The 18,912-nt window shown below is 41.1% G+C and overlaps 1 protein-coding gene across 2 annotated transcripts in view; it reads right to left on the reverse strand.

Annotated features, from left to right (window-relative positions):
* Window positions 1-1,200: 1,200 nt before the first annotated feature.
* LOC138038885 (neurogenic locus notch homolog protein 1-like) overlaps window positions 1,201-18,912 on the reverse strand; it is a 55,196-nt gene continuing 37,484 nt past the window's right edge. For both annotated transcript variants that reach the window (XM_068884962.1, XM_068884963.1), the window contains 11 exons: window positions 18,050-18,135; window positions 16,596-16,795; window positions 14,208-14,319; window positions 12,838-13,073; window positions 10,951-11,023; window positions 10,691-10,763; window positions 9,791-10,019; window positions 7,585-8,155; window positions 6,935-7,082; window positions 6,653-6,750; window positions 1,201-4,510 (listed from right to left, as the gene is read on the reverse strand). In XM_068884962.1, the coding sequence (XP_068741063.1) occupies window positions 3,185-4,510; window positions 6,653-6,750; window positions 6,935-7,082; window positions 7,585-8,155; window positions 9,791-10,019; window positions 10,691-10,763; window positions 10,951-11,023; window positions 12,838-13,073; window positions 14,208-14,319; window positions 16,596-16,795; window positions 18,050-18,135 (3,152 nt within the window). In that variant the 3' untranslated portion in view covers window positions 1,201-3,184. The remainder of the gene's footprint in view (window positions 4,511-6,652; window positions 6,751-6,934; window positions 7,083-7,584; window positions 8,156-9,790; window positions 10,020-10,690; window positions 10,764-10,950; window positions 11,024-12,837; window positions 13,074-14,207; window positions 14,320-16,595; window positions 16,796-18,049; window positions 18,136-18,912) is intronic.

Consider the following 18,912-nt stretch of genomic DNA (forward strand, 5'->3'; position numbering starts at 1 on the left):
CTTATCCACAGGATATATATAGTGATTTATCCGGCGGATAGCGCTATCCATCGTTTGAACAACTGGGGCCTGGTGTGCAGGTGGTTTTCAACCAATCTCTTGAGACTGACGTAGCAATGATGTAATGTACAAATCTGGAGGACGGACAAAGGAGGCTAATGAAAGATCTTTTGTTTTGGTCCACCAACATGGTGGAGATAAAAACCACCATTAACAAATGTGTGAAATTAACCAGTCCTTGAGGTTTATGAGATTGTTAATCTCAGATGTATGCATTCATAACTGACTAAACGTAGATGCTTTAAAGCAAAAAAAAAACAGTCTAACACGCAAACATAAAAAAATCTCCTCAAAGTTACAGGCTTTACTCCATAATTGTCAGTCAATTAACATGACGATGACCTACGGCAACTATTATAAATAGAGTGATAGTCAGAATTGTGAATCGTGAACATGAAATATGTATCCTCTTGGACATGTTTATGACGTAAATGAAAAACTGTTTCTGTGAATGGCAGTTTCTTAAAGATCATCCTGAGAAAGCAGCCACATTTCATTAGACTAGAGCTTTTTTAGACGCGAGGGTTTGTTCCGGTTAACTTGCGATTTATTCATCAGTACCCATGTGGAAAAAATTTTGTTTCAACGCAGTCGATTATGGATCTATTGCACGAAATATCACTTTCAAATTGTGTTGTTGCGTTTAAAGTCGGCTACAGGCCGAAAGCTGCATTCTGAGCGATGATTGGCTACGGACCAGATGTACCACACAATGGGGCACGAGAAGAGAAGTGTGTGGGAAGGTGCGAAATGCGTTTTTCCCACGGGTTGGAGCGCCACGAGGCCTTTTGAAACGTCAATATTTACAAACCCTTCCATTCTCCTTTGTTTCTTTGTTGCTGCTTGACACATGCATGTATAAGTTACTCTTTGTTTACGACCAAACTCTCGATGTTAGTGTTTTTCTCCAGTTTCTGTCGCAAGCGCTGGAAATTATGTAACGCCCACCGCAGAAACTTTGCGATCGGTTACAGTAACACTTATCAAAGTTTACTTACAAGATCTACTAGCCTGTTATTCAAGTGACTATCTGCCGTGCCTCACAGTTTGACAATTCGCCACAAGCTTCCACGCTTCTTTCCGCGCAACAGTGCACATCCTTCGCATGGAAAACGCGACAGGAAGAAACAACAACACCCATTTCAACTCAAGGTTTAATTTTCCATCCCAAAATACTCTGTTTTCGTTTACAACGTATTTTATTTACCTAAAGACATCCAGACAAAAGTTCGACTATAAAAATAATATGAGGTTATCGTAGTTAAAACGGCTGCCGAGTTAAAATCGCTCATAACCTCATGCTACAAGATACAATACCAAAGATATATGAATGTGAACGCTGGAAAAGGGGGTGCAGCAGGTAGGGGGCATACGAAATTTTTGTCACGTACAAAACCGCATATTTACAGTTCGGTAGGTTTCACTAATTACATCTTTAAATATATATTAAACTTTTTCGATAGCTCTATGACTTCAGCTTCATCGTGAAGTTCTTTTTCATTACTATTCTCTATGAATCAATTACCATTTGAAAAAGCAGTACTCTTTCTGACGCTGTTTGTCACCGGAGGGTTTAAAAACTGCAAGTTGCAGGTTGGAGTTGCAGCTGAAACAACCCAAACGTTTACTAATGCTAACATTAGGCCTAAAAACTTATATTTAAGCTTAAGGCTAGCATTTTTGTAAAGGTTTTGGGTTGTTTCAGTAATGGTGAAACAGTGACCTGCAACCTGCACTCTACATCCTCCACTTTGTCACCTTCTTTAAAATTTTAGGAGCAGCATTTTTCACTGCCTCCCCGGCCATGCAGTCAAGCGAACTCAACCTTTCCGGACAGACTGTAGCTCAAAACGTTTTGATTCCAAGTTTATCTGTGCTTTGTGATCTTTTTAGAATTAATCTCTATGAAGTCGCTGTGTCACTGATTAAACAATTTGTGAAACCCAATGAAGACGGCTCCCCTGAAAGAACAGAACGATCGTAAAAGCCATAGCATAGAGATGGTTATGAAACTCGACGTCTTTTTGTTTCACGTTTTTGTCTTTATTTTTGGCCGTAACGGTGCACAATACACTCCTTTTTTCGAGAAGATAACCAATCAAAGCTTTCCATTAAATTACACGCAACTAATTTGCGAACCCGAGTGCGAAGCGAAAACAAAAGATTGTGGACTGTCAAAGTCAATTCATCGACTGCGACAACATTGTTCTCGCTTTTGAAGGTTTTCACGTTTCATAACCAGTCCCTCGATTAACTATGCAGAACTAAATTCTTTGTACATGCCTGATGGGCAGGTAGTAAGACCGTTTGCCATTAAGAGCGTCTAAAAATTTGAAAATATTGTCTTACACTATTTCAAAAAAGGCTAAAATGTACTTTCAGTTTAAAAGCTCTTCGTAATAAATAACTCGACTAATATCAATGTTGTATAAAAGGTATGTGGAGTAGTAGTTTGACCAAACTTACTTATGCTATTGCAACACAATTTCGGTTTACACACTAACTGAGTGAGTTAAGAAAGCTGCCATTATAGCTGTACAATAACGGATACTATGATAAAGAAAATAAGAATATGGAGAGCAGAGTGCAGTTTTGGTCTCCAAATATGGGCAGTTTCTCTAGAGTGACAAGTTACTATCAAGTAAACACTTCACTCAAAACTAAACCACGGCAGTTTAAGAATTGAACATGTCAAATACGTTATGGCGTAAACAAGTAAAAATGTGACGGTTATTTTGAATCTGACAACCCTTTACTGAAAGACGAGATAAGATTAAGAATAAGTTGCCCTGAAATTCATTCTTCGGCTAATCGACTAACGACTGGCATAAGAACTCGAGAATACATGGTCATATTTTAACAATTTGCCCTAAAACTATTCCCGAAAAGGAAGCAAACTATTTAATCCGCGCTTACAATGAAGCAATTACAGGTCACACTTCCGTGAAAGAAAGTGTCTTGATCACGTCTGTGTGCATTGTACCAAGCGATGCTTTTGTCACTAACCTGGATTCGAACACAAAAATCACGTAAAATAAATAAACTGGTAAAATGTTACACGACTCTGACTATTACTTAATAAAACACAACCATACTCAGGGCTTACTTGACGACTCTCATCGGCTTACTGAAAGAGTGAGGAGCAGGGTGACGATGACGCTGATGATGCCCACTGGCCCGGAGAGTCGGGGGAGGTGGTGAGGAATGATAGAGGCTTTTGAGGCGAGACACAGTCATACCCACGAAGGAAAGTGCTCACAAGCGACAGCTTTCTGATGTAAGGTTGGTTTTGTAACTGCAATGGCTGGTGCAATGCATAGTCATTGTTTTGATAGTCTTTTCTTGATTGCATTAAGTTTCCTCCACCCAAGTACATGTTGGAGTTCGCGAGGGCCTGGTACGAGGCCAACTGTGAAGGCGTAGGAGGCGCCTTCTGCGCTGAGCTACAAGTTCTGCCATGAAATACAATAGGCCGGGAATCGTGGTGCTGTAGATGCAACTCCGTACTATAAACTGAATATAGTCTTTGACACTCTAACAGGTCGGCGCTCCTTACCGGAGGCACATTATTTGCTTTATACATGGAGTCCGAAGTGGTTGGCATGATGTGGTCCATAACTTCAACGTTTTCTGCGGTAGTGTTGAGTGGAAACCCACACAACGATATGTCCGTTGCATCATCAAACGGAACGATATTATCCAGTTCGTCCAAACCGTCGATTTCCATTTCAGCCAGGTCCTCTGGTGGTAAGATTTCGAGTGGTGGCGGTGGTGCCTGAATGCCCAAAGAGTTCGGCGCCAGAACTGGCGAAAACGTTGTCGAATCAGCGGGCGAAATGCCAACGCTTCCCAAAGATGGCAATCCGTTTGCCACTGGCACGCAATTCGGCGAGAAACTATGCCCGGTGGCGCAAGACGTCGCGACGTTATTAGCAGTGGGGGACAAAGATGTTGTTGGTGATAGTGTAGTCACAGAAGTCATTACTGGATAAGCTTCCTCTTCAGTCCTTGCTTTCTTCCTTTTTCGTTTAGCATTACTTGTATTGCTATTTCCGTGAGGATTAGCTCTCTGTCGCGGTGTGCCTTGGGATCTGTTTACAGTAGTCGTCTTAGGACGCGCTGCCTGAAAGTGAGCCACCATAGCAGGCCCATTGCCACTGTGAATCTCCACCGCAGGTGGTGACGTAGCCGGTGGCGAGGCCATGCTCGTGAGGGGAGACTGATGCCCCTCAGACGGAGATGTAGGGGCAGGTACGGCCTTGGGAGAATTACAACCTAGTGACCAGTCTGTCAGCAACCCCACAATATCATGGTGGTGCCTTTGTTTTGCGATATCTTCTGGCGTCATATCCATATTATCGGCTAGTTTGTGGTTAGCACGGTTCACCAACAAATGCCAAACGGTCTGATAGCTTCCCTCTCTGCAACCCAAGAATAGAGGTGTCTGACCCTGAAAGAGAAATCAAAATCATTATCAATATGCGCCAGGTAAAATAGGAAAAAAGCCCCAAACGCATTTGCCGCACTGCTTATGATTGGCTTACAGTAAGGTGCCGCACTGTCAGCCAACTAGACCGTATGGTCACGATTTTACACTTCAAAGCGAAGGGAAGTTTGTCACTCGACACTCTTTCCAGTTCATATTATGCATGTTTTAACGGGGAGCTGTGGATTAAAATTTTGAAATTGTTAAAGGCCCACCTTCAACCGAAAGGCATTGCGTGCCGCGAAACAAGTTTCATATATGAAAATCCTGCCAAATCTGAAATTCATGCAATTAAAAATCGCTACGATAAGCAATGTGAGTTTCCACAAGATAAACAAACGGTCGGTTGAGGTGGGCCTTTAAGCTTCAAGCCCTAATAACAAAACAAAACTACCCATAATTTGGCCTTTACATTGTCAAGTCAGGCGCATTGCCTCCCCCCTCTTTCCCCGGCACATTGCTTATTTTTCGCCTTCCTGGCATCATTTGCACCCTAAACGTCAAAGCAATTGTTAATATATACGTATCTTCGGCTCATTTGTTCATGTGGGTCTTTGACTGGCCAGACTAATAATTTGGGTTTTGGATTTAATGCACTTAAATGAAACACCTACGTTGGGCAGAAGACTACCATAGAATTCGAGTAATTCATAGCGGAGCGTACGCCCGACCGTACAGACTGTCGGGATGGAGGTGGGGAGGCAAGACAGCCTCTTGGGACGGGAGTGTTCGCGCAATTTTCCTTGGCGGGAAATCGCGTGGCAGTGTTGCATTCGGCCACCCGCGTTTTTCTGGCGGAAAATCATATTAGTGACGAGTAACGAGATAAAGAGCAGGAATCAGCACGAGAGAAGAAGCGACGAAATTTGAGAAATGTAAGCGGAGAAGCCCCGAGAGAGGCCGAGGAACGAGAAAAAAAAAATTTCAATGAAGAATACCGTAAAGCTGAGAGAAATAGAACGACAGACAAAACACTTATTTACAACGGTTAGCTTTCAGGTAATTTTTTCCTTTTTAATGCATGCCTCGCTGCCTCACATATTTTGTACAACTCGCTAAAAAAAAAAAAGAAGGTCTGAAATCGTTTGCAATGACGGAGATTCTGGCATATTTCAACAATCACACACCACGTCGCCATTCAAAGCCTACAGCAGACATTATTGGCGAGTTTTCTTGTCATCATTGTTTATTTCGTCAGACACATTACAACAAGCTCGAACCTGCGATTTTCGGCAAAATCAACGAAAGCGATTAAGTTACAACAATCCTTTGTCTTGTTTGTCACGCGCCGGGTTTTGTGGCCGGCTACGGTAGCTTATTTGGAACTGAATTCATCATGACTGTGGTGACTCTGCACACTAAATTAACACCTTTCGAATTTATCGACTTTTTCGTGTGAAATGGATGTCCAGTCGTGAGCTGCTTTGTTTGACTGTGAAATTGCAGTCGAGTAAGCGAATTACTACGCTTTAGCTTGACTTTTTAATTAGAGGCGAGGTGGCCTCATGGTTAGAGTGCTCGTCTCCGGATCGAGTGGTCCGGTTTCGGGTCCTGGCCGGGGACATTGTGTTGTGTTCTTGGGCAAAACACTTTACTCTCACGGTGCTTCTCTCCACCCAGGTGTATAAATGGGTACCGGCGAAAATGCTGGGGTAACCCTGCGATGGACTCGCATCCCATCCAGGGGGAGAAGAAAGACTCCTTGTGGCTTCATGCTACGGAAACCGCAGATAAGCGCCGGCCCGATGGGCGTTTCAGGCTCGTAACAGAGACTTTACCTGTTGTTCTAAACTGAAGAGAGAGAGGGTGTAAAGATTACAAGTCAAACGGAAAATGATGTGAAAGAGTAATGTGCATGTAACTTCAGTTTTAGTTGTTGATTCAAATTGTTGGTTATTGTTTGCAAGGCTTGTTTGTTTACTGCTGTAAGCTCAGAGCTGTTTGATCTCTGTAAACTCTATACACTAATGACGATTAATTTTGTACTTTATGCAGAAGCATAATTATTTCCATATACACTATATTGCTTTCTGGGGTTAGAACCGGGAGCTCCACGTAGTCTTGGCTAAATCTATATATTATAATTGCTGAATTATGTAAACCAACCTTTTCATCTTGCGCGTCTTTCTTGGCGCCATTCCGCAGTAGTTCTTTTGTTACATCTAAGCTATTGACAGAAGCAGCCCAGTGCAGTGCTGTTCGACCTGTTTGGAAATGGAACAAACGATTGCATCAGTGACAGCCCAAAGACGGCTAAAATACAAAAAATTCGTTTTCCATTGCCACTGACAGGTACGAAAACGAGATCGCTCGCTGGGTTTTGTTCTTCAGGGTTCCCACGACTTTTTGAAGGGAACGAAGGTAAAAATTAGAACATGAAGAACAAACCTTGATTATCTGCACAATTAACGTTTACTCCCAAATTGACAAGATGCCGCACCAATTCCGGCAAGTCATATCGTGCGGCTAAAATCAACGGCGTCGTGCCATCATCCATTCTCGCTTCGAGGTCGGTCGCACGATTTCTTAGTAAGATCTGCAAGAAAATAGAATACATTCAGTTATTGCGACAACATTATGTTTAAATGACTTGCATACGGCAGTTTTCAATTGAGCTTCTGAATACCTCTAGCATTTGGATTGATTTCTGCATTACTATGCTTAGGTGGTTTGCTAAAATCTTGTCTTATATCTTCAGCCAATCAGATGTGACTTGCTTGCGAGCATTTTTCTGACACTGGAAAAGTAAGCTTTTTTATTTCTTCTTTTCAAGTTACTTGGTACCGAATGTACCAGGTACCAAAAAATCCGCGTCTTAGACAGCTGTAGGCACAAAAACGGCAGCTTGATTCCACAACTGTATCACGTGTGGAACTGAAATGTCACGTAGTACAATTTTATCCCCGCATCATTTTATTTGTCTGTTTGCAAATCACCCAAGAAAAATCTGCCAAAGACCGGTTCTATAAATAAACACCATTCGACTGCCTTAGATTTTAGTCCACTAACCAAGGTAAGCTAAAACCATTTCTATTTACCTCAAACACGCCCGGTGCATTAGCCCCAATGGCAAGGTGTAGTGGTGTTCGATTAAGCCGATCACGCGAATTAGCGTCTGCTCCGGAATCCAGTAAACGCTTGGTAATATCAGCTCTTGAGTAACGAGCAGCAAGATGCAAAGGTGTCTCCTCCTGGTCTGTCTTCGAAGAATGCTTTGCGCCGAGTTTCAGCAGATAGGACACCATAGCCGCTCCACTGTCATCACTACCCTCCTCATCATCCAGGCTGCTTCCATCCCCGAAGGTACCACTGCAAGCGGCCAGATGTAGGGGCGTCATGCCACCCGGGCCTTTGGCATTAACATCGACGGCCGACGCACCTCGTTCGCCGCTCCCCTCCTGGGGTGGGGTAAAAGCAAGCTGGCAGTTTCTTGCCGTCTTATCCGCAACTTGTTTATGCAGGCTCGTCCATATGCGCGAGTCTTCTCCCTTGTGTTTCTCATCGAGTTTTACTCGTTTATCTTCCCTTGGTGGAGTCAGATCAGACCGGCTACTCTCGTCATCCGCACTTCTGCTATTCTCTTCAATTCCTGAACCTTTACTGATTGATCTGCAAATGAAAGGTGAACATCGGTCTCGTGATCAACCGCTACGTTTTTTCCCTAAACAAAAGGAAATGTTAGCATGAGAGTAAAATGCGATTTCAGACGGATTAGTTTGGAAATCGCAACATTAAAACGAAACATTAATGACTTACAACGGCAACCTCGTTTCCAGGTTTCTCTTCTCTGCCTCTCTTGTCGTTGAAAAAAAGAGACCCTGGTTGCGGCTGATTACGTTGTTCTCAAAATCTGGGAGCTTTTCCAAATGTGTTAGGCAAAAGTTGGTAGTGTAGGCTTGTCATCATTTGGCACGCATTTGATTTTTTGGCCAGACAATCAGCGAAATCTTTCACGGCAAGGTGGTTTTTTGTGCTACATATGGAATTTGATGTGAGAGGCAAAAAGTTGTTGTCTAAGCGATCGGAGAGATCGTTCGAGTGTGAAGGTCCGGATTTACCCTAGACCCGGATTCAAACTTCCTTGAAAAAGCTCAAATAAGCACTCTTAAACGAAGAATGCTTAATAGTTTTCGGAGAAAGGAGGGTTTAGTCGCGCAAGAAGCAAGTGAAACGTTTATCCATGGGAAACAAACATGTTCAGTGATCGATTAGTCGGTGTCATGTTTATGTTTCGTATCGACCGTTTATCATCGCGGCGCAAAATAGAAGGTCTCTTTGGTCACAAAAGCTTTTGTTTCTAGCTTGACCGTTTTGTGGGAATCTCCTGAGGGAATACCTTTTTTCAACTTACATTGTATGGTAAAGATTTATGTAAAAATGGCTTGTCAAACGAATACGACTTGCGGGATCAAAATATAACGAAAACCCTACCCCATTGGAAACATGTTTGTAAAGGAGTGCCACGTGACCAGCCGCAACCAGGGTCTCTTTCTTCAACGACAAAGGAGGCAGAGAAGAGAGACCCTGGAAACGAGGTTGTTATGAGGGCATGAAGCAAATCAAGCAGGAAGAGCTTCATCAGGAGAGGAACGTTCAACGAAGGAAAAGTAACCAGACACGAATGGATCTAAATTCATCCAATATTCGACTGGACTAAAATTACCGAAGGTTGAGAGAGAAAGAAATATTTTGGGTTCTTCAGTCTCTCGCGAATAAGCACCTCGTGACTTTAACAAGGCTGATGCAAACAGCGGAGCCACGACGAAAACAACACCGACTTTCATAAGAAGAGGATATTACATGCCCGCGCGGAGAAAAGAAATTTTTCTTCGAGTGTTGCAAAATATTTCACAAGTGAGGAGACTCGTGAAATATTTTTCAACACGCGAAGAAAAATTTCCAAGCGGCCATGTAATATTCTATTTATTATATAGACACCAATGAAATACTAAATCACTTCAAGAGAGGCATCGAAAGGCTCGATTTTCATATATAACTATAGCAACAGTGATCTTTTCGCGTGTGAAGATGTCATGTTTTCGTGCGAAAGCACACTTGGTATTTCATTTGTGATTGTATAATAAAGGGGTCTATTATCGTCCTCAAATTAAGTTTTCTTATCATTAATACAGTTTATACAGTTAAGGAACTTTCTAATTTGAAATTACGAGGCCAAGCAATCTAACCTCTCTTTTTTCATATTGACCTCTACGAGTGGACTTTTCATTTTGTTAAAGTACACACCTTAGAGACACTTGCTGTCTTGCAGGGTCCCTCCTTGTGGATGGCTGTCGTCGGGGCCGGTGTCTTGGGAATCCCTCGGGGACCCATATTTTGGCATATACCCTCTTGGCGCCTTTTAGCACTCCAACGATGAACAGCGGAATTCCGACACATAACATTGCAATGTACAGTGGGGGAATTACCGGGCTCTGGGGGATGGTGGGGGTAGGAGTCAGAGGATCAGGAACTCCTGTGAAAACGATTAATAATAATACCTTGTCAAATAGAGCGGTTTTCAATTGAGTGTCGAAAGTAATTAGCGAATCGCTTTGCTTTATGATTACTTCACTCAGTGATTGGTTCAAAGTTCTCGCGCCGCTTTTTCAACCAATCAGAAGTGAAACCAAAACCAATCGTGGCTCGCGCGTGCACATTTTCCCGCGCTTTGTGTCGGCTACGTGTAATTATTTCGAGCTTTGATTGGTGTACTGGATTGTCTCCGACCTTTTTGATTGGCCAAAGTAATTACTTTGGTTTTGATTTTACGACATTCGATTGAAACTCGCTCTACTTCATAACAAGTAGCATTGAATTTGTTAGTAGCAAAAATGACATATGAATGTAAGTAATTTGCGCTTTCGAATTGTTTTAAGACAACCGATAATTTCTTAGTCATCATTCCTGTCAGCGATTAACGAATGGATCGTTCATTAGGAAAACCCTACAGGTGGAAGCGGACATAAAATAACCCTTACAACGTAAAAACCCTTGAAATATTATAATAAAAAATAATTATGACAGGAAACTGCCAAAATGATTGCAAATGGTGGATACAGTGCAACGTATGTTACACAGAGAATAATAATTTTTATGTGCAAACTGGTAAGGAGTGTTATTAATTTAAACAAAGAAGACATTTACCTTGGTCCTGATAGAGGTCGTAGGGTAAATCCAACTTCTTGGAGGACTGCATTGCGCCAAGGTAACGTGCTGCCTGAAATACAAAGATATTCCGGTATTACATGAAAACAGGTTGTAAAATAGGTGGACAACGCTTTGTCTTGTTTCAGAGGATAAATGTCTGGTAACCACGTCAATGGCTACTGAATAACGTTCAAATCGATTTTTTTTTTACAAAACAGAATCCATATAACAAAGGGGTACCTCCAAAAAGAACTTACTAGGTCGACATTATCGATACATGTGTCGGGGTGTGTACATCCCCTCTTGTCCAGATTCAAGTGTACTTCCGTGCTGAAACATAAAAAGGAACATCGAACGATCAGTATCTAGAAAATAGAGTAACCAAAATAGAAAATAGCGTTTCGTTTCAACGAATTCCCCTAAAGATACCCTGAACACGACAGAATAAAGCGTAAGTGTTAACCGGTAAGATCCCTGGGCTCCTGTTCTGAGTTCAGGTGTTATTCCCACCTTTCGCCGATCCATCACGGAAATGCCTAGCAGCTAATTCTTTGTATGCGTGCTAGACATCACAAACACACTAGAACACGACAAAATGAAATCGAATGCATATATTTAACAATTATTCTACGAGGGCGCGCTGGATATGAAGTGATAGATAACGCGCTGGAGTTGGTTATAATCATTTTACATCCAGCAAGCCCGAGTAGAATGATTGCTTTATCAAAAACTGCAGGATCTATAACTCTTCTTGGTGTTCCCAGGGGTAGTATTGTCGACTAAAGCATCAATTTCTGCCCCGGTCAATTCCGGTCCAAAACGGCGTATTGTCGGCCATTTTTCCTCAGAGCTACAAAAATGTTCTCAGCTCGCTTCATTGCGGACGCGTTCCTTGACCATATTAAGTACAGCAGGTATATGAACTGATAGCCTGTGTCCCGCGAGCCAATGAAAATGCTGGAAATCTGATATCCGTAGTTCAGTTTCTAATGATATACAGTTTACTATTGAGCACTGTCAACGCACTTCTGCAAATGTTAACTTATAAAAAATACACGCACACAAAAAAGAAAAAAACAACAGCAAGGCAACAAATGGCAAAAAGAGAACAAACTACGGTCACCATAGTGTAGTTGAAAAAATGAAATAAAAATAAATTCAAAATGTGAATTGTTCAGTCAAGAAGTGTTTTGTTATTATTTTTGAAAAGTTATAACGCGGAAGGTTTTTGATATGGTTAGGAAGCTTTTACCACAATCCAGTCGCTATAGACGCGTTTGTTTGCTTTCCAGTATGCTAGTCCTGAAACGTGCTTTGTAAAAGTTGCTTTTTGAAGAGTATGGCGTATTGTCGGAGAGTGAGAGGAGTAATGAAATAAGAACAACGGAAATCTTGTAGGGCGGAATAACAGAATAAAGACTTCCTTTGGAATAATCGATTTGTCGACCGGAATAAGCAGATTTTTTCAGTGAAATAATGAGTTCTTTTTTACTGGAATAATGAAATAAAATTTTCGAGCAGGAATGATGGAATAAGTAACACCCTATTATTCCTCTTTACCTCCTCCCCCCCCCTCCCCCCCCCCCGCCGTATTGTAATTGTATCCATGGACTTCTCAATGGTCACTAAAGATGTTTGGTAGTGCATAAGAACGCCAAATTAAGAAGCTGTAGTTTCTAAATGTTATTAACAGCACGTAGATGCAATAAATCAAGTAATGGTAACGCACTGTCTGTATTTGGACGATAAAAGGTGGCAGAAAATATAAGTCAAACAATATGGTTTTGTTTTGTTTGAATTTTCTTAATTTGCGTCGGTCAAGAACTGTTCAATTAAAGATAGTTTGGAGCACGCGAAATGAAGTTTAAAACTCCTTTTCCTAGCCTAATCTGAAAGGTCAGTAACTAACATGTAAAGGTACATAGAAGTTTGCGAGGAGAGCTTAAGCTAAATGCCTACATTTGAGGCCAAGAGAAAGGTTGATTTTATCCAAAAATCTTGTCAAACTTGTAGAGCCTGTTTTTTTTTCCTCGACTGGGTTCAAACCCAGAACCGCTCGTAAAGCGAGGTGCTCTACAATCTGCGATTTCTTGCAAATAATTAAAACTACGACTGCAACACGAAGTCGATAGGTGTGTGCTTACCCCGCACCAGACTGTGCTCGTCGAATAATGTAATGTGTTTCTCTGTGCACTTCTCGCTTCGAACGCGCCAACAAAGCGTCAAGGTCACGAAAGTAAATCATTTGGTCCCCTTGAGCATCCGTTTTGATAAATGCAACGATTTCCAACACTTTAGACAGCATCCACAAGAAATTCTCTGCCCCTCTCCGAAAAACTTGTGGAGTAACACGAAGTACAATTATGAGGGTTCCTTGGGCCTGACAAAGTAAAGTTGTTGAAAACTGCTATGTTATTAAAGCTGGCTAAAATCACGCGTGCCACCTACATCAAACACAGACACAGTTAGGGAGTACCTTTTCAACCTCTTTGACCAAAAATTCATCCCATCTTTCTAATATTTCTGATCACTCACCCAAACAACCTTTGATCTTAAGACAAGAGTATTTGTATTCTCTATGCAAATTGCTTAAAACGTCAGTTTTGTCTGACATGAGAAAAAACCGGCATTGAGTGAAACATCTATAAAATGCAGTGCAGTTGATTTTGTGTAGTTTCACCAATCACTCGCTCCTTCTCGCTATGCAACTTTACTTTTGACCAACACAACTCAAAGCGTCATGACATAAAAGGTCTGTGGATCATACATAAATATAATTAAGTTACAAATAAAACAGATAAAGTTTGAAAAACTGTTAGCTACGCTAAATAGTTTTCAAAAACCCCAATTGCAATCCATCTTAATCTTTCTCCATCCCTGGCTCCTTTTCTATTTGGTGTTTTATTCAAACCTTTCATCAGTGTTTACGTAGTTATTTTACGGTTCGATTGATTTGGTTATCGGGTTTCCAATCACTGCATTCGGCTACATTTCGTGACACAGACCCTTTAACCCTTTCAGTTCCAACATGGAAATGTTCATTCTCCTAACTAGTACCATAAGTTTCTTTGTTTGGAAGCCATGAGAATTTGGTGTTCTATCAAGATCACACCTCTTAAGCTGATAATTATCTTCATTCTCAACACCTGTGTGACTGACAATTCATTGAAATTGTAAGGAGAATTTACATGATGATCGCTCCTGGGAGTCGAAGGGTTAAATAACCAGCTTCAAGTTCAAATTTCTTGTTCTTTTCATAAATAGACTTTGTCCTCAAATTTTGGGCCTAGAGCAAAGCTGCCGATGACATCTAATCGTCCGTGTCGCTGGGAATAATGAATTTCTTTGAAACGAACTTGGTTCAGTGTGATTGCTTTGGTTTTGATGAGGCTAAATATAATTTAGGCAAAATAAGATCTTCAACATTCCTACCTTTTATTTTTCTGAGCCAATTCTGCTCAAACGTCTGGAAGCAGAATTTATCTATGCCAAATTTTAACATCGTTTTACTCACCAATTGCGGCTTTAAGGTGGAACAATCCAATCCATCGTACAAACATCCTCGATTGTTGCATGATCGATCACACTGGGCATCGCCAAAGTGAGCTGCACAATATCTTTCATTCCTGTTGAAAAGCATTTTAAAGAAATGATTACCACCCCATACTCCATGACACCACAATAAACAGGATCATAGTGCCTTCAAAGGAACAATGAAGGCTTCACCCTAGAAATTGCATTACAAGGGGCCACCCTAGAGCCCTGGTCAAACGGCGCAATAGTCAATGATAGTTCACCACCAACAGTATTTAGGTCTACAAACCACTTAGAAGACGGTTAGTTTTCACTTGTTTCTCTGGGTGCCACAATGTCTATACTGTAAAATGGGAGCGTGACCGTTAGTCTAGTCCCGGCGTAGTCAATCGAACGAAACCGAACCAAAAACCAATCGAACCCCAATCGTTCGATTGGAGTTCGATTGGTTCGGCAATCGAACATAATCGAATTGGAACTTTTTGTGAGTTCGTTTAAGTTTGATTACCAACCCAATCGACGCGATTGGTTCGATTTTGTTCGGTAGAAAAACAAAATGGTATACAAAATTGATAAGCATTAACTCTTAGTAGAATTGGAAGGAATTCACTCTTTAACGAGTTTTAACTAGAGGAGCAAGTGTGAGAGATATTAACACATTTCAATGAACTAAAGCTGGCCGCGGTCATCGTCAGTTGCTCTCAGAGCCGGACCCCTATCTCCTCTTTTCTGCTTGACAACAAATAGGCCTTATCACGTTTTTGACCGCCATTTTGACGGGTAGGCAAAGCGTAAAGAATTTGTAGTGTTTATATGGGAATCCGATGTCAAATACTTTTCGTTAAACGCTAGTTCTAAAAGATTATGAATTGAGAACTGAAGGTACAGGGTAAAAGGTTATTCAGACCAAATTATAGGCACTAACCTTTTACAGAAGATGCCCGGCAGTGTTTTCAATTTTTCCATATATTTGTCTGTAATTTTTTTTCCCGCGAATTTTCAGTAACAATTACAGACAAACGTATGGAAAAATCGAAAACGCTACCACGCTGCTTTTAACGAAGGCTAGTCCCTAAAAATTGGTCTGAAAAATCCTTTACCCTGCACCCTCAGTTCGCGATTCATACTTTTTTTAGAACTAGCGTTTAACGATTTTCAAAGTATATTTGACCTCGGATCCCCATATAAACACTACAAATTCTTTACGCTTTGCCTACCCGTCAAAATGGCGCTCAAAACCGTGATAAGGCCTATTTATCCCCGACACGGACGGCAAAAGAGCACTCGTGGTAGCCCTTTACCACCGCTTCCAAGGAGGAGCGCTTCCAGAATAGTAAGTTTCGCCTCTTCCCTGTCCGACATCTTGCATGTTGTACTCGTGTTTGAAATAGAAGCCAATAAATAACTTATATGACCGCAACGCTTTGTTTCAGACCAGATGAAACTGGTTAGTGTTTCTGATTGTTGAGGTGTTCGATTATGTTCGATTGTTTAATCGCGCAACTGGGTTCGACTGGGTTCGATTACCGAACGTTCGATTGACTACGTCGGGTCTAGTGGATATCGGAAACTGCAACGAGAAACCATCGATACGGGTTCAACTCTTTGCCTCGCCTATTTTGAATCTTCTCTGCATGTTTAATGTTTGCTTCTTTGAAGTAGATTGTAAGTCGTGTAAGTTGAATAAAAAGGGAGATGTCAGTTTGAGGGATGGCCATGAGTGTTGACCAAACCTTAATTAAGGCGCCCGCAAACGAGGAACCATGCCTCCGCAACAATGTTCCTCGTTTGTGAGCGCTTTTAAAGCTCCATTAGCTAGTTTGTACTGAGCTTGGCAAGACCTCTGTGTTTTCACGTGCCTTTCAGATCATCTGACCGTCGCGCTATCTGGGCGATAGCGTTGTCGGTGAAACTGTCATGGATTTTCTGTCGCTTGCTCATTGCTGTTTTCTGCCTATTGTGTGGTCCAAAAGACTGGACAAGGGTATAATTTTGTACTTTTTAGTTTTCGCTTTTCTATAGTTGTGTGTTTTCTTTCTATTTAAGTTTATTTGTACAAATGTACTTAGTTCAATCGTCGGCTTATTAGCACTTTTCTTTTTGTATTGTTTTCTGTAGTTTTACGATATACATTTGCCTCAGTAATAAGTACTTCCAGCTATAACTACGATTGGTTTGTTTAATCGCTTGTACACTGTAGTTAGATATTCACCCAAACTTACATGATCTCTTAACAGTAAGGTTATCGTGAATGTTAGATGTAACCACGCAAACATATCATTGTCACGATATATCGTTTGCCTTCTCTGAAGAACTAGAAAGATCGTGGTATTGGTTTCCCACACCATTCATACTGAGCCATACATACCTGCATACTGATTTATTGATACAGTCAAATCCGTCAAATAGGCACTCTTGAGAATTGCATTCTGGGTTGCACTTTCCATCTTTGAATACGACGTCACAAAACTCCCCAGATGACGTTATCTTAGTGCAACTTTGCCAGGGTTTCACTCCGAGGGAACAATCAGTGCCGTCATAATTACAGGCACGATTATTGCACTGTGGCTAACAAAAAAAAAACAAACAAAAAAAGAGGATGAAGAAAGAAACTAGCATGTGACAGCACACTAAACAATGCTTTGAAATTTACCAACACCAAATGTTTTATAGGGGCAGTGTGACGCTATTTTAGTCAAAATTCGAAACACTAAAAACGTCTTTGCATCAATGAAGACCAAAAATAATACTGTAGTTTTGTTGCCAATGGCCACTGAAGTGCACTGAAGCTATTCTTTGTTACTTGCAGCCAAGGATGAAGAGGATGAGACGTTGTCCTCTGAAAGTCACCAAAAGTTAAATACGAATAGCTCTTTGTGCCATATTATATTTCGTATCATCTTTGGAAGTGAGTTGTCAGGAATGTGTAAGCTGGAGTACTAGTTTAGATTTTTACCCAGTTTTGACCTTAAGAACATACATGGCAAAGAGCAGTACGGTTCAGGTGTAACACCAGTCAGTGCAAATTACACATCGAAATTCTGGATTATGATTGGCTATAATAAACAACAGGGTTTGGTCAGAACCAATCATATCTTTTGTTTTCAAATCAAGCGTGTGCCCTGGATGGCGCAATTTACATGTATTGTACACTTTTCCCCTGATCGTATGATACGCGTGTGCTTCTTCTGCTTAACCATCTCAAATTTTTTCATGTATATTATTAATACATAATCCCATCATTTTTCTCGCGCAATTTGGAATGAAAAAGCACTTGTAATTTTTTCAAAGACTACAAATTGCATTGGTCGTCTTTGAAAAACTTTACTTGTGCTTATTTATTCCAAACTGCACTCGAAATCATGTGATTACATAATACAAAACCAGTAAATTTAGCATGACAGTGCCCCTTTCAAAAGGTAGACACAGGATTTACCAAAAAGACTCAAAAATGAAAGAAGCAGACCTCTTTACAGTTGTGTGCTTAGTTACCTGGCCTTTAAATGAAAGTGAGGCTGGTGTTGACTTTGCTATGATACAGACCTCCCTCCTTTTATGTTAATGATGCTGCTGTCATGCTAATTAGTAAGAATTTACATAACAAAAGCAGTGAGGTTTCTATCAAAACAAGGTCAACTCCAGCCTCACTTTCATTCATAGGCCAGGTAACGAAGCACACATCTGTAAAATGGACTATTATAAATTAAGTAGAATTTTCTTAATTCGGGCAAATTATAGCTAACCAAGTCCAAAAAGTATTGAAGTAACACCACTTAACAACCCAGTAAACACGAGGAAAAGTAAGTGTATATTAGAAGTTACCTTGCAATCTCCACCATCAAACTCCTTTGCACAGTCGTTACGTTGGCACCCCTTTTCCGTTTCACAACGTTCTCCTTTATGGGTGGCTGCAGATAAAACAAACAGTCAACCTTCTCATGATAACTGTAGTGTCTGTGACGTATGTTCAGTATAAGTGCCAAGTGTACTTTGGGAAGGAACACATGGAGTATTAAATGAGCAGTTCATGTTGTGGTTCGATGCGAATTAAATCTGTTTACTACAATTGGCGACGAGGATGGGATAAGTTTGATGAGTGCCCTGAAGAGAATTGAGCGATAGTTATGGCGACAAAGGATGATCTTTGCAGAATACCTCCATTCGATTGCAAAGGAGATAGCACGAGTGTGGGAACACAATGGCAACGAAGGATGATGTTTCATGCTGTAAAATCCCGACCAAAAACTAGCCAATCACAGTGCTCCATTTAGCTTGAGAATTGCTTGCCATACAATAAAGATACAACATGTATTAGTGTAATTCAATTTCCAGATTTTTATCTCTGTCCTTCTCTGGGAAGCTCAGATGGATTAATGAGTGAACCTAGATGTTGTTAACCCTGTAAGGCCCGAGGCAGGGGCGGATTCAAAAGGGGGTGCACCACTAAGGAATAGTATAGCTGACAGATCACGTTTTCCAAAATACCAGTTGCATTAGAAAGCTGCAGGTCATCTAAGGAACGAGGGGAGGGAGGGGGGGGGGAAGGAAGGGAGGAAGAGAGCCTCCATTTGGACAAATGAATATGCTTGCGATCAAATTTCCTTGAAAATTAACCAAAAACAAAAACGGAATAACTTATTTCCATTTTCAAATTTCCTAGGCACCACATCTTGAATAATTGTGAC

The sequence above is a fragment of the Montipora capricornis genome, chromosome 2, assembly GCF_036669925.1.
Source record: "Montipora capricornis isolate CH-2021 chromosome 2, ASM3666992v2, whole genome shotgun sequence".
In the NCBI taxonomy this organism is placed as follows: domain Eukaryota; kingdom Metazoa; phylum Cnidaria; class Anthozoa; order Scleractinia; family Acroporidae; genus Montipora; species Montipora capricornis.